Source organism: Gavia stellata, chromosome 14, assembly GCF_030936135.1.
Source record: "Gavia stellata isolate bGavSte3 chromosome 14, bGavSte3.hap2, whole genome shotgun sequence".
NCBI classification, from domain to species: Eukaryota; Metazoa; Chordata; class Aves; order Gaviiformes; family Gaviidae; genus Gavia; species Gavia stellata.
In genome coordinates this window covers 8,348,953-8,360,727 of record NC_082607.1, presented here as the reverse complement: position 1 = coordinate 8,360,727, position 11,775 = coordinate 8,348,953, and the positions used below count along the sequence as shown (strand labels likewise).

Sequence of the window (11,775 nt, the reverse complement as noted above, 5' to 3'; positions counted from 1 at the left end):
CCGCGGGACCCCCGCGGGGCTCGGCAGCGACGGGACGGGGCGAACCGGCTCCGGGGGCCCCGGGGGGGGCTTTGCACAGCCGCTCCCTCCAGCCCTCAGCCGGGCGTGCGGGGGGGGGGGGGCCGTTGCAAGGTGGGGTGCCCTCAATTTTTTTCCAGTGCCATCGGGGGAGCCCCAAGGCGCCGGGGCTTGTCCCTTCCCGGGGCTGGGCGGCCACGGAGCCTCCTGTCACCGTGTCCCGGGCAGGTGATGGGCACCTCGGAAGATCCCCCCCCGCGATATTCCCCTGCATCTTAGTGTCTATGACAAATAGAGGCAACGTGAGACTGAAGAGGGGGAGGAGGGGGAGAAAGACACGCACACAATAGCCAGGCAAATTGTTTGCAACTCCGGCGTTTGGGGAAGTCTGTACTGTAACTGCGCTCTCATCAGTCACCGCTCCTGAAGTGATAGTAAAAATGCATCTAAACACGCTGCGGTGTGATATATAAAAGCACAGCGGGATGAGCTGCTTTCCAAAAAGGGACTTGGTGATTGGATATGCCTTGGCATGATTGACAAGAGCTTAGTTTGGTAAAGAGAAGACACGCAAGCTTTCACAGCGGGATTTCTTTTCTAAAATATATCACACTAGCCTTTGAAAAGCGCCGCACACTATAAGGGAAATAAGGTTGCTTTATAGTGCGCTGACATTTCTTTAAAACACAACTAAGATCAAAAAAAGAAATAAAATGTGTTCCAAACACAATGTTTTAATTAGTTTATTCTGTGCATTTGCTTTTATCTGGTGTATATATCACGGATCCCCACCCTTTAATTAAAACAACTGGCTGCCTATACAACAGCAGAGACAAATGCTTAACTTTCTCCTTTGTAGCTACAAGCAAACGCAATTTACTACAGCTCTCAGAATAGTTTTTAAAATAAACGTGGGCGCCTTGAAAGCTATCGGGGAACGGGAGAAGGGAGCGGGAAACGGCTGTTTCCTGGCTTTGGAAACTTGAGAGGGTGTGAAGTCCCGCGGCCAGCCCTGCCCGCACCCCTGCCCGCAGCCCTGCCCGCACCCCTGCCCGCAGCCCTGCCGAGGGAATTTAAACGCAACGAGGGCAAATAGCTGCCTTCAGCTGGCAGCCGAAATTGAAGGGCTGCGATGGGGCTTTCCGTTTGCTTGGTTGCTTTTTGGATTCGTTTTGGTTTCTGTCTCTTCTTTTTTTTTTTTTTCTTTTTTTTCGGTGCGGTCCCCACCGAAGCCCAGGTTACCGCAAGCCCTCCCTCCCCCCGGCACCCCCCGCTGCGGGGTTGATCACTCGAGGCACCTTTTCTACCGCGATCTCCCCCGCCTCTGCCCGACAAGGCTCTCGGTACGGAACCGGTCCTCCGGGGTGGGGAAGAAAAGTCCTTTAAAAGGCATCGACTCCTTCATCCCCCGGCAAGCACACCGTTTACAGGGGGGGGTATTTGTGCCGGGGAGCCCCGTCGCTGCCCCCCGCGCCCAGGGTGCGCTCCCTGCGCGCCCGCGTCCCGCAGCGCGGGGCCTGCGAGGGGGCGGCGGAAGAAACGCGCTGCCTCGGGGTATTCGATTGGAAAAATGGGGGGGGGGGGGGACGACACACAAACCGGCGGGGGGTCGTCTAGCGGCCCGAAATCTGCGGATTTCGGCAGCAAGAGCGGAGCTGGCGCTCCCCGAAGCTCCGCGGTCGCAGGCAGAGGGTGAACCGCCCCGGTGCAAACCCGGCCCGGGCGAGGGGGGGGCACTGGGGCAAGAGCCCCCGCCCCGCGCCCCGCTGCTGTTATTCACTCCGCTTTGGCCCCACGGCTTCGGGGGGGATTTTACCGGCGGAAGCGGCTCCCGTTGCGGGGCTATTTAACCCACAGAAGCGTGCGGGGGCTGAGCCCGGTTCCTCCCGGGGGCCGCGGCCGCCCGGCCTGCGCCGTCCCACGGCCCGTCGGGGCGGCCGGACCCCGTCGGGGCTGCGGTGGCGAGCGTCGTTCCCCTCGTCGGCGAAGGGAGGGGGGCAGGCGGCGAGAGGAGCGGGAGCGGGTCCTCCCCCGCAGCTGTGCGGCGGCACCGCTTTTCCCGGGGGAAAAAAAAAAAAAAGCAAGAGGAAAAGGGAATGGGCAGATCCCCCCAAGGGGACCGGCGGGGCCGGGTCCCCGGGCCGGAGCGCGAAGGGGAGGTCGGTTTGCTCGCCGGCACCTTGAGGAAAGCCCCCGGTGGCTGAGGGGAGAGTCGGTGGGCGATGCGGCCGGAGGGAGGATGGCAAAAGGCGAACGGTGGAAAAAGCACAGCCCTCGTTTTCACTTTTTTAAGACTTTAAATCGTTCAACACGTTGTTCCAACACGTCCTCGAGTGTGGTGAAATCGTGTCCCCGTCCTTAGGGGATGCCGGGCGGCGGGAGGCACTCTCGGTGCCCGCCGCCGGTGTGCCCGTCGGTGCGCCAGGACGGCGTTGTCAGAGCCGATGCTGGGCCCACGGCCCGACCCCGGGGGCTGGGGTCGGAGCCCACCTGCGCCCCCCCGAAGGCCCTCTGCTCCACCGGGCCACCCCGCAGCCTGCCACCGGGGCGGCACTAGACGGCTCCGCTCCGGGGAGTCCCGGCCGGTGGCAACTCCCAGCCCGGGGCCGCGGGGAGCGGGGTCTCCCGCTGCCGACCCTCCGGCTCCGGGCCGCGGCTGTGCCCAGCGCTGGGGAAGAAGAGCTGGAAGCGAGAGGAAACCCTGCGTTGCTCCCCGGGGCTGCCGGCGGCGGGGATTGCGCCCGAGCCCCGGCACACCCCAGGGCTCGCAGTGTCACGGGCATGGGTGTCCCCGCAGTCGCCGCGGGGACGTGCTGCAGGCTGGGGGGTGCAGGGGGGTGTCTCAGGACGGACTTGGGGCCGCCCCCCCCGCAGCCTGGCAGCTCCCCCTGCTTGGCTCCCGGCAGCTAGAGACGGCTGTCTGCGGCTCCTGGGGGTGCCGGTTCAAACGGGGAGATCTGCACGCGGGGAAGGGGTTTGTTACCGGGGTTTACACCTGCTGCGAGGCCCCGGGGCGGCTCGGCGGGGAGAGGCGGGCGAGCCCGCGAGCAGCGGCGGGGCCCCGGGCCCTGGGACGGGCTGGACCGGGGTTGATTTGGGGACGGACCCCCATGTCCCCCGACTGCTCCGTCCTCTGCGGTGCGCCCGGGGCTGCGGGGCACGGTGCGGGGCTCCCCGCCGTGTCCGGGCAGGGGCGCGGGGCCGCCCGGGGGGGGTGCCCGGAGCCTCCCGGGGCCTCGGCAGCCGTCGGGGCCGAGCCGGGCCGCTCCGCAGCGCCGCCTCGTGCCCGGCTCCGCTCCAGGCCCCGCTGGCAGCCGCCGCCGGGCGGGCACGGGCGGAGGCGGCTCCCGCAGCCCCGCTCTCAGCCCTGCTCGTCGGGGCCGGCACGTTTCGGGGGGGGGGGGGGCTGAAGAACCGGGGCGGGGGGCTCCTCCGGGGATCCGTGCACGACCCCTCCTGCCCTTCCCCTCCCGTTATCCCCATCGACCGCTCACAGCATCGCCGGGCTCACTGCGGGTCAAACCCCAGCCGGGGGCACCCGGCAGGGCCTGTCCGGCCCGCCTCGGCTCGCCGTCGGGGGCGGGGGGAGGCTCTGCCCAGCCCCGCCCGGCCCCCGGGGAAAGGCCCGGGGCAGGAGGGGGCCGGGCACCCCGGCTGCGGGCTCGGAAACAGCCAGGGCGCGGGGGCAGCGGCCCCGGCACGCCGGGGAAAGGGCGGCTCTGCCGCGGCAGCTGATGCCGGGCTGGCGGCTCCCGAGGCCGGGATGCCTCCGCGGCACCCGGGGCTTGCGGTTGCCCCTCAGGGCTCAGTCACGCAGAAAGGCTGCCTAAAGTCTGTGTCCCCCGCAAGAGCGGGACAATGAAGCCACCCTCCGGGTCACAGGTCACCTCCTCGCTGATTGAGATATTCGCCACTTTCCCCCACCCCCTCCGCTCCTCGGAGGCGCGGGGGGGATTTCAAGGGGGCGGCCGGAGGGCGAGGATGCTCTCGGCCGGGCCGGGGTGCCCCGGGCCCGGCTTCCTCCTCCGCCTGCTCCCGGGTCTGCACCGTGCCTCCCACCAATGGCTTTGCAGGGGGGCTTTTTCCCCCTTCCACAGGGTGGCCTTCCCCGGGCTCCCTCCGGTGCGGGGCCGTCTAGGTGCGTGGGCAGCCCAGGGCGCAGGGGGCGGCCCCGGCACCCCGCAGGCTGCGACCCCCGCCGTCCCTGCCCCTGGGTCTGCCTCGGCCCCATTCGGGGCGACCGGACCCATTCATTCTGCACCAGCTCTAACTCGTCTTCCTGGTTTTCCCACTCGCTTCCGAGCCCGGCGCGTGTTTTCCGCGCAGCTGAACGGTGATTTTCGTTTTTTGGGGAACTTCTCCCCATCACCACCAAATACGCGACAAACCCCGGCCCGTGGGCGAGGATGCCGGTGCCGGCCCGGCTCCCCGGGCTGCAGGACAGAGCCCGCTGGCACCGACATTTCCTCGCCACTCAGGTCTTTCTGCTTGCCCACGCCTGGCCTTTGATATTCCTGGCCCCCTCCCCTTGGCGAAGTTCAGACCTGTTTACTCCAGCCCGTATCTCTGAAGTTCAAATGTACATGTGCTTCCCCCTCCGCTGAGTGACAGCTACAATGGAAATGTCTCGTTCGCTCCTGGTTTGCATTTAATTACACTGGAGATGCAATATGTTTATGGCAGGAGAAAAACTACTTGTCTTTACGCTTGTTAGGGATATTAATTTACCCGCGATACAGGGCGGTTTAAAAGGCATTTAGGGCGTAGGAAATATTCCCCCCGCCGCCGGCTGGCGGGTCGGCGCGGGGGATTTTTGTTGCCGTTTCCCCGGGTTTGTTTTGCCTTTTCCTCGCATCCTCGGTGGAAGGGACGAGGGAAACCCGCGGAGCCGCCGACCCCCCCGCTCCCGGGGCTGTTGCCGAGACTTCACCTGCGAAATCCGCCGTAACGAGTGGGCACCCACTGGGGACCAGTTTTTCCCTCCTGCGCTGCAGGGCCCAGACCTTGCGGTCTTTCCCCCGCCAAGGCTCCCCGCACCACGCCGGGGTGCTGGGACGGGGCAGCGTTAACCCCCGGGAGCCCCTGGGCCAGGGCGGGGGGGGGCAGCACCGGGGGGGAGCCCGGCGGGGAGGTCCGGGTCCGCCGCCGTGCGGGGCACGCACGGGAGCCGGGCACCGGCGGGGCTCCGGGAGCGGGGGCACCCGCACCGCTTTTCGGGGGTTTTACGGTTTTGTGGCTGTTAAATTCCCAAATCTTCCCAAAGGGGGGGGGGGGAAAAAAAGGATGGGGGGGTAATGGAGGAGAATGACACGAATATTTGTTCTTGACGTAAAGCAGGGGGTCCTTCTCCGCCTTCCCCTCGCGTCGGGAGCACGGCGGGAGAAGGGGAGCCTGCGGGACGACTTTTCCGGTTGCTGTTGTTTGCACGTTTGCAATCGAGATAGATTTAAAAAGGAGAGAGATGCCATCATCCCTCGCCCCTGGAAAATAAATGGGGATCGGCCAGAAATACCGCTGAATAAAAAAGGAATTTACTGAAGTGGTAAAATACGTACAAGATATATTATACTTTTTTTTAATTACGAAAGCACGGGGGAAAAAAAAAAATTCATAGGCCATACCGACAATGCCCTTAAAAAAATAAACGCGTTTTATGCCATTTTCGGTCCCCGAGCCGGCAAATTCCAGCCAGGAAGCGGTGGGGTGTAAGCAGCGCCCGTGCGGGTGTTGCGGGGCGCAGGCGGGCGGGCGAAGTCGGCGGAGCAGAAGCTGGGAGAGGCGGCCGGAAGGTTTGGGAGTTCCCGGGTGCAGCCCGATCCGCGAGCACGCTGCGGCACGGCGGGGCTGCGGGCGCCGCTTCGCAAAGCCCTCCAACCACCCCGAAACGGCGAGTCCTCGTCCAAAGCTACGATCGCTTCTTTTGACACCCCCCCCTCCCCGCGCCCCCCCCCCCCCGGGATGCTTTTCCCGAAGCCCCGCGGTGCCGCGCCGCTGGCGCGCAGGGATTTTTCTAGGAGAAAAAAAACCAGATTTATTTTTTTTTTTTTTTTTTTTTTTAAATTTTTAGGGGGTTTTAAAGCTTCTCCCGCCGTGGAGCCGCGCTCGCTCCTTCGCTCTGAGCCGGAGGGTTTCTCAACCCCCACGCCGCCGCCGCAGCCCCGCGTGGAGTGGGCACCTGGGCGGGCAGCGCGGCTCCCGCTCGCCTGCCGCTTCCCCGCCACCGCCACCGGCCCGGCCCCGGCGCATCCCATTAGGGACGGACAATGCGCCGGGCTACACGTGAGGCCCCGCACAAGCCGGGGTCAGTCGCCCTCGGTGGCTCCAGGTCGGCGACTTCAGAGGCGCTGCCCTCCCCGGCGCTCAGCTGACGGGCTAATTGAATTACGCCTTTTTTTTCCTTTTTTTTCCCTTTTTTTTTCCTTTTTTTTCTTTCTTTTTTCCTTTTTTTTCTTTCTTTTTCTTTTTTCCTTTTTTCTTTTTTTTCTTTCTTTTTCTTTTTTTTTTTTTTTTTGGGGGGGGGGTGTTGTTGCCGAGAAAACCCAACACGTGCGGGAGGTCATTAATTACCCCGCCGCGGCCCTCCGGAGACAGGCAGGTAGAGCCGCCGCGGAGCAGCGAAGCGGGGAGCACGGCCTCGCCCCTCCGCCGCCACCGGGCCCCGGGGGCCGCAGGTCGCTGCCCGGGTGTCCCCGGCCCCGCCCCGGCTCCCCCGCGCCCCAGCTCCCGGCCGCGCCGCGGAAAGGGCTACAATCCTGCCGGGTCCCCCCGCCTCCTCCCGCGGAACAGCCGCGGGGGCGCAGCCAAGGCGGCCCCGGCCCCCCCGGGCGGGTCCCCCCCGCGCCCGCCTCTTGTTGTTCTCCTGCGATCGGGCGCTGAGGGCAGCGAGGGACTCACCTTCCAACTTTGGGACTCTCTTGGCGGCCGCGGCCTGGGAAATTTGAGTGTTTGACGGGCACCAGTGTTACCTCTCGGGGAGATTTTATATCGGTGGCGCTTTTTTTCTTTCGTTTTTTTTTTTTTTTCCTTTTTTTTTTTTTTTTCCCCCCCTCCCTGCAAACCCTAAAATAAAGAACGCGAAGTCTTTCCCGGGGCTGATTGGGGGGAACGATGTGAAAGGGCCGCGGTTATAAAGCGCTGCTTGAAGCGGGCTCTCAATGCGTCTCTGAACTTGATCAGATTTTACGTTTCCTGCAGAGAGCCGGCGGCGAGGCTGAGACCTGCCCAATAGCCAGACCTGGGGGCTCAGCAAATCTCAGGATATTACAATTACAGCCATCTTTCTTTCTGCCTTTTATTTCCACTCTTGCTCCCCATAGTTCTTTGCAAATGCTTTCCAGAACAGAAAATGAGTGGATTTATAGCGCTGTCTGCAACTGATAATTATTCCAAGGCAGAACGTTGCCTTTGCAAAATAAAATTAAAAAAAAAAAAAAAAAAAAAGGAAAGAAAGGGAGAGACGGGGCGGGGGGAGTGGGGGGGGAGAGAAAGATAAACGAGCGTACGAAAAATACGGCGCAGGAGCTGCCGTGCCGGGCGCTGCTCGGCCGTGCTCCGCGGGCCGGCGGGGAGGGAGGGGAGGGAGCCCCGGGGTCCGCGGAGCGGGGTGCGACCCCCCCGCCGCCCTCCCCGCCGGGCAGCGAGGGAGGGGAGAGGCGGCTGAGCTCGGGCCGGCGAAGTTAGCGTCCCGGGGGGCGGGAGAGGGCTCTCCCCGCTCGGCTCGGGGCGGTTCTGCCCTCGCGTTTAGTCAATAAAGACAAAAATAAAAATAAATGGAAAAATAAAAATAATTAAACCAACAACAACAACAACAACCAAAACAGAAAAACAGCCCCAAAGCCGCCGGTTCGGGGTTTAACGGGTTTTTATTTTTGAAGCAGCGGCGGCGGCTTTGCGGTGGCTTTACGCTTCCCCCCCCCGAGCCGCCCAGGGCCGGCGTCCCGCGCGGCGTGGGGCGGTGTGGGGGGGCACGGCACGGCGGGACACGGCGGGACACGCGGGGAGGGGGCGGTGGCACCGCGCACGGCCACGCAGCGGGACACAGGGACACGCACCGGGCGTGCACGGGGGTGCCCGCCCGCCCGCCCCTCGGCACAGCGCGCTGGGCCCCGGGCCGCCCCGCCAGCACACGGGGCGCGGGGCTCCCCGCCGCTCCCCCCGCCCCGTCCCGTGGCCCTGTCCCCCCCCGCCCCGCTCCGCGCCCCCCCGTTATACCTGCCAGGCGCCCGCGCCCAATCAGCGTCCCCGGCGGCGCGGGGCGCGTGCCAATCAAGCGCGCCGCCGCCAATGGGACGGCGGGCGGCGGGTCAGGTGACGCGGCGGCCGGCGGCTCCCCATTGGCGCGGCGCGGCCTGGCCCCGGAGTTGGTTTATGTGCGAGGCGCGGGCGGGCGCCCCGTCAGTGCCCCGACGGCGCCGAGCGGGAGCGCGGCCGCGCTGCGCCTCGCCCTGCTGCGCCGCCCTGCCCGGCCCGGCCCGGCCCGGCGCGGGGGGCGGGCGCCTCTGGGGGCGGGTGGCTTTTTGGGGCCGGTTTTTTGTTTTGTTTTTCTGTCGGGCGGGGGGTGCTCGCCTCGCTGCCCGCTCGCGGCCGGGGGCCGCGCCTGCCCGCAGCGGGGGGGGGGGGGGGGGGGGGGGGCGGGGGGTGCGTTTTGGGGTGGTTTTGTACTTTTTCGGGGGCGGGCGGGAGGAGGAGGGGGGGCAGGCTGCCGCCGCGCCGACGGCCCCGCGCCCATGACGATGCTGCTGGACGGAGGTCCGCAGTTCCCGGCGCTGGGGGTGGGCGGCTTCGCGGCGCCCCGCCACCACGAGATGCCGGGCCGCGACGCCGCCGCCGGCGGCATGGGACTGGGCCCCTTCGGGGACTCCTCGCACGCCGCTGCCTTCAAGCTGAACGCGGCCCCGCACGACCTCGCCGCCGGGCAGAGCTCGGCGTTCACGCCGCAGGCGCCGGGCTACGCCAGCGCCCTGGGCCACCACCACCATCACCACCACCACGCCGGCCAGGTGCCCTCCTACGGCGGGGCCGCCGCCTTCAACTCCACCCGCGACTTTCTCTTTCGCAACCGGGGCTCCGGCATCGCGGACGCCGCCTCCGGCACGGCGCAACACGGGCTTTTCGGCGGCTCCCCCGGCGGCTTGCACGGCCCCGGCGGCATCCCGGACACCCCGGGCTACCTGCTCTTCCCGGGGCTCCACGAGCAGAGCCCGAGCCACACGTCCCCCAACGGGCATGTGGACAACGGGCAGATGCACCTGGGGCTGCGCGGGGACCTCTTCGGGCGGCCGGATCCCTACCGCGCCGTCTCCAGCCCCCGCACGGACCCTTACGCCGGCGCCCAGTTCCACAACTACAACCACATGAACATGAATATGGGCATGAACGTGGCGGCCCACCACCACCACCACCACCACCACCACGGCCCCGGGGCTTTCTTTCGGTACATGCGCCAACCCATCAAGCAAGAGTTGTCCTGCAAGTGGCTCGACGAGAGCCAGCTCAGCCGGCCCAAGAAGAGCTGCGACAGGACTTTCAGCACCATGCACGAACTGGTGACCCATGTCACCATGGAGCACGTCGGGGGGCCGGAGCAGAACAACCACATCTGCTACTGGGACGAGTGTCCGCGGGAAGGCAAGTCCTTCAAGGCGAAATACAAACTGGTGAACCACATTCGGGTGCACACGGGGGAGAAGCCCTTCCCCTGCCCCTTCCCGGGCTGCGGCAAGATCTTTGCCCGCTCCGAGAACCTCAAGATTCACAAGCGGACGCACACAGGTAAGGCCCGTGCTCCCCCTCCCTCCGCCCCGGGGGCACACGCCTCCCGCGGGGCTCCGCGGGGCTGCGCGGACGGGCCGGCGGCTGCCGGGGCGGGCGGGTGCGCGGCGCTGCCGCCGCGCTCGGCCCCTGCGCGCCTCTGCGGGGGGAAGCATAGAAGTGCTAATGAAATCTCATTTTCGGTGACTTCCGCTCCTTTTTTATTTTATTTTTAGGCCCGATTGGCGTCTCTCCTAATCAAATCAGCGATACTTTTGTCAAAGTATTTTTATTTGCAGCCCCGTCTCCCCTTCGACCCTCCGCCCGGCTGGAGGGAAGGGGGGGGGGAAAGGCAGGAAGCAAACGTTTTTTGGCTTGTGTCCTCCAGTACATCTTGTAAAACTGTCCGAGCCGCTGAATTTATCTCGGGTCTTCTTCCTCCCCAGGCTCGCCCCGCCGCCGTCCCCGCTGGAGCCCAGCGCGGGTCTGGCGGGAGGCGAATGAAAAGTAACAAAGGCTGACCTGAATTTATCCGACACATAACAACCCCTGCTGTCAGTCTTCCCCTTCTTCGTTTTTTGGGGTGTTTGCGCATCCCCAAGGTTGAGCGAGCTGGGCAGAGGCTGTCCTGGGAGGAGGCCGGCGGGGATGGAGAGGGGAACGGCCCTCCTTCACCCTCTCTGAATTTCACAGGTGAGAAGCCCTTCAAGTGCGAGTTTGAGGGCTGCGACAGGCGCTTCGCCAACAGCAGCGACAGGAAGAAACACATGCACGTCCACACCTCGGACAAGCCCTACATCTGCAAGGTGTGCGACAAATCCTACACCCACCCCAGCTCACTTAGGAAACACATGAAGGTAATCACCCCTGCGCCCCAGCCCTTTCCTCCCTGAGCAGGGATGCTCAGTCGCTGGCGTGCTCAGGGCTTGTTTCCCTGGGGCAGGGCAGAGCTGAGCGGTGCCTGCCGCAGAGCTCCACGCTCCCTGCGTGGCCCGAGCGGTCCCCGGTGTCTAGGCCGCGGCTGGAGCACGGCCCCGGGAAATGGCGTAGTTTCTTTTTGTGCTCCCGGTGGTGCAAGCGCTGCCCGGTTTCCAGAGCGTGGCTGGGTGCTGGAGGGCTGTGCGAATACAGCCTGGCCCCTGGCTGCAGCCCCCCCATGCCAGGATGCTGCAGCCCCCCACGCTGGGACGCTGCAGCGAAGTGGCCGGGAGCTGAGGCAGGCGTTTGCCGCTGGTGCTCGGGGTGGCCGGGCAGAGCCCGAGCCGCTGGACCCCAGTGTCCCTCCTGCATGGGGGAGCATCCCAACCTGGCTCGGCGGGGCGGTGGGGACCCTGAGCTCGCTCCCATCTCTGCCTCTTGGTTTTAGGTGCACGAATCCCAGGGGTCGGACTCTTCCCCTGCAGCCAGTTCGGGGTACGAGTCCTCCACCCCTCCCGCGGTGGGCTCCGCCGGCAGTAAGGACTCCACTAAAACACCGCCGGCCGCCCTTCAGAGTAACCCCGGCCACAACCCTGGACTGCCCCCCAATTTTAATGAGTGGTATGTGTGAAGGCAGCTGCTGCCCAGCCAGAGACTGGACCAAATGCGTTGGGAACAAGGAAAAAAAAAAAAAAAAGGGACAAACCAAGCCAACTGCAGCTCGCTCCCACGGAAACGGAGTTTCCACACCGACGACCGCATAGGGCTACACCTAGTTAACTGCCAGGATCCGGAGGGGGGGTCTTTTATTATTATATTATAATTATTACTATTTTTTGCAAGCCCAGACGCTGGACTAGCCATGTCCTTTTCTCAGGATTGGATTTCTTTTTTTTTTGTTGTCATTTTTTGCAGTCACAGTCGTTTCTTTGATATTTTTTTTTTCCTCCCTGCCCCAGTCCCTCTTCTTCTGATCCCCCACTTTTTTTAATTTGTTTTGTTTTTCCTTCTTTTGGTGGGATGTTGACATGAGGATGAAAATTCTCCTTCGCCTTAGTGGTGATTGTTTAAACTTACAGTCTTAAACCG

At 64.4% G+C, this 11,775-nt stretch overlaps 1 protein-coding gene across 1 annotated transcript; it reads left to right on the top strand.

Annotated features, from left to right (window-relative positions):
- The first annotated feature begins 8,744 nt into the window (after positions 1-8,744).
- ZIC3 (Zic family member 3) lies at positions 8,745-11,317 on the top strand. The gene is made up of 3 exons (XM_059824486.1): positions 8,745-9,789; positions 10,462-10,625; positions 11,135-11,317. The coding sequence occupies exons 1-3, from the start codon at positions 8,745-8,747 to the stop codon at positions 11,315-11,317; spliced, it is 1,392 nt and encodes a 463-aa protein (XP_059680469.1).
- Positions 11,318-11,775: the final 458 nt, after the last annotated feature.

What these genes read in the sequence shown, in the direction of transcription:
- ZIC3 (XM_059824486.1), top strand. Translation starts at nt 8,745, where the DNA reads ATGACGATGCTGCTGGACGGAGGTCCGCAGTTCCCGGCGCTGGGGGTG. An exon ending in TCACAAGCGGACGCACACAG is followed by an intron (nt 9,790 to 10,461) that starts GTAAGGCCCGTG and finishes TGAATTTCACAG; the next exon opens with GTGAGAAGCCCTTCAAGTGC. An exon ending in CACTTAGGAAACACATGAAG is followed by an intron (nt 10,626 to 11,134) that starts GTAATCACCCCT and finishes TCTTGGTTTTAG; the next exon opens with GTGCACGAATCCCAGGGGTC.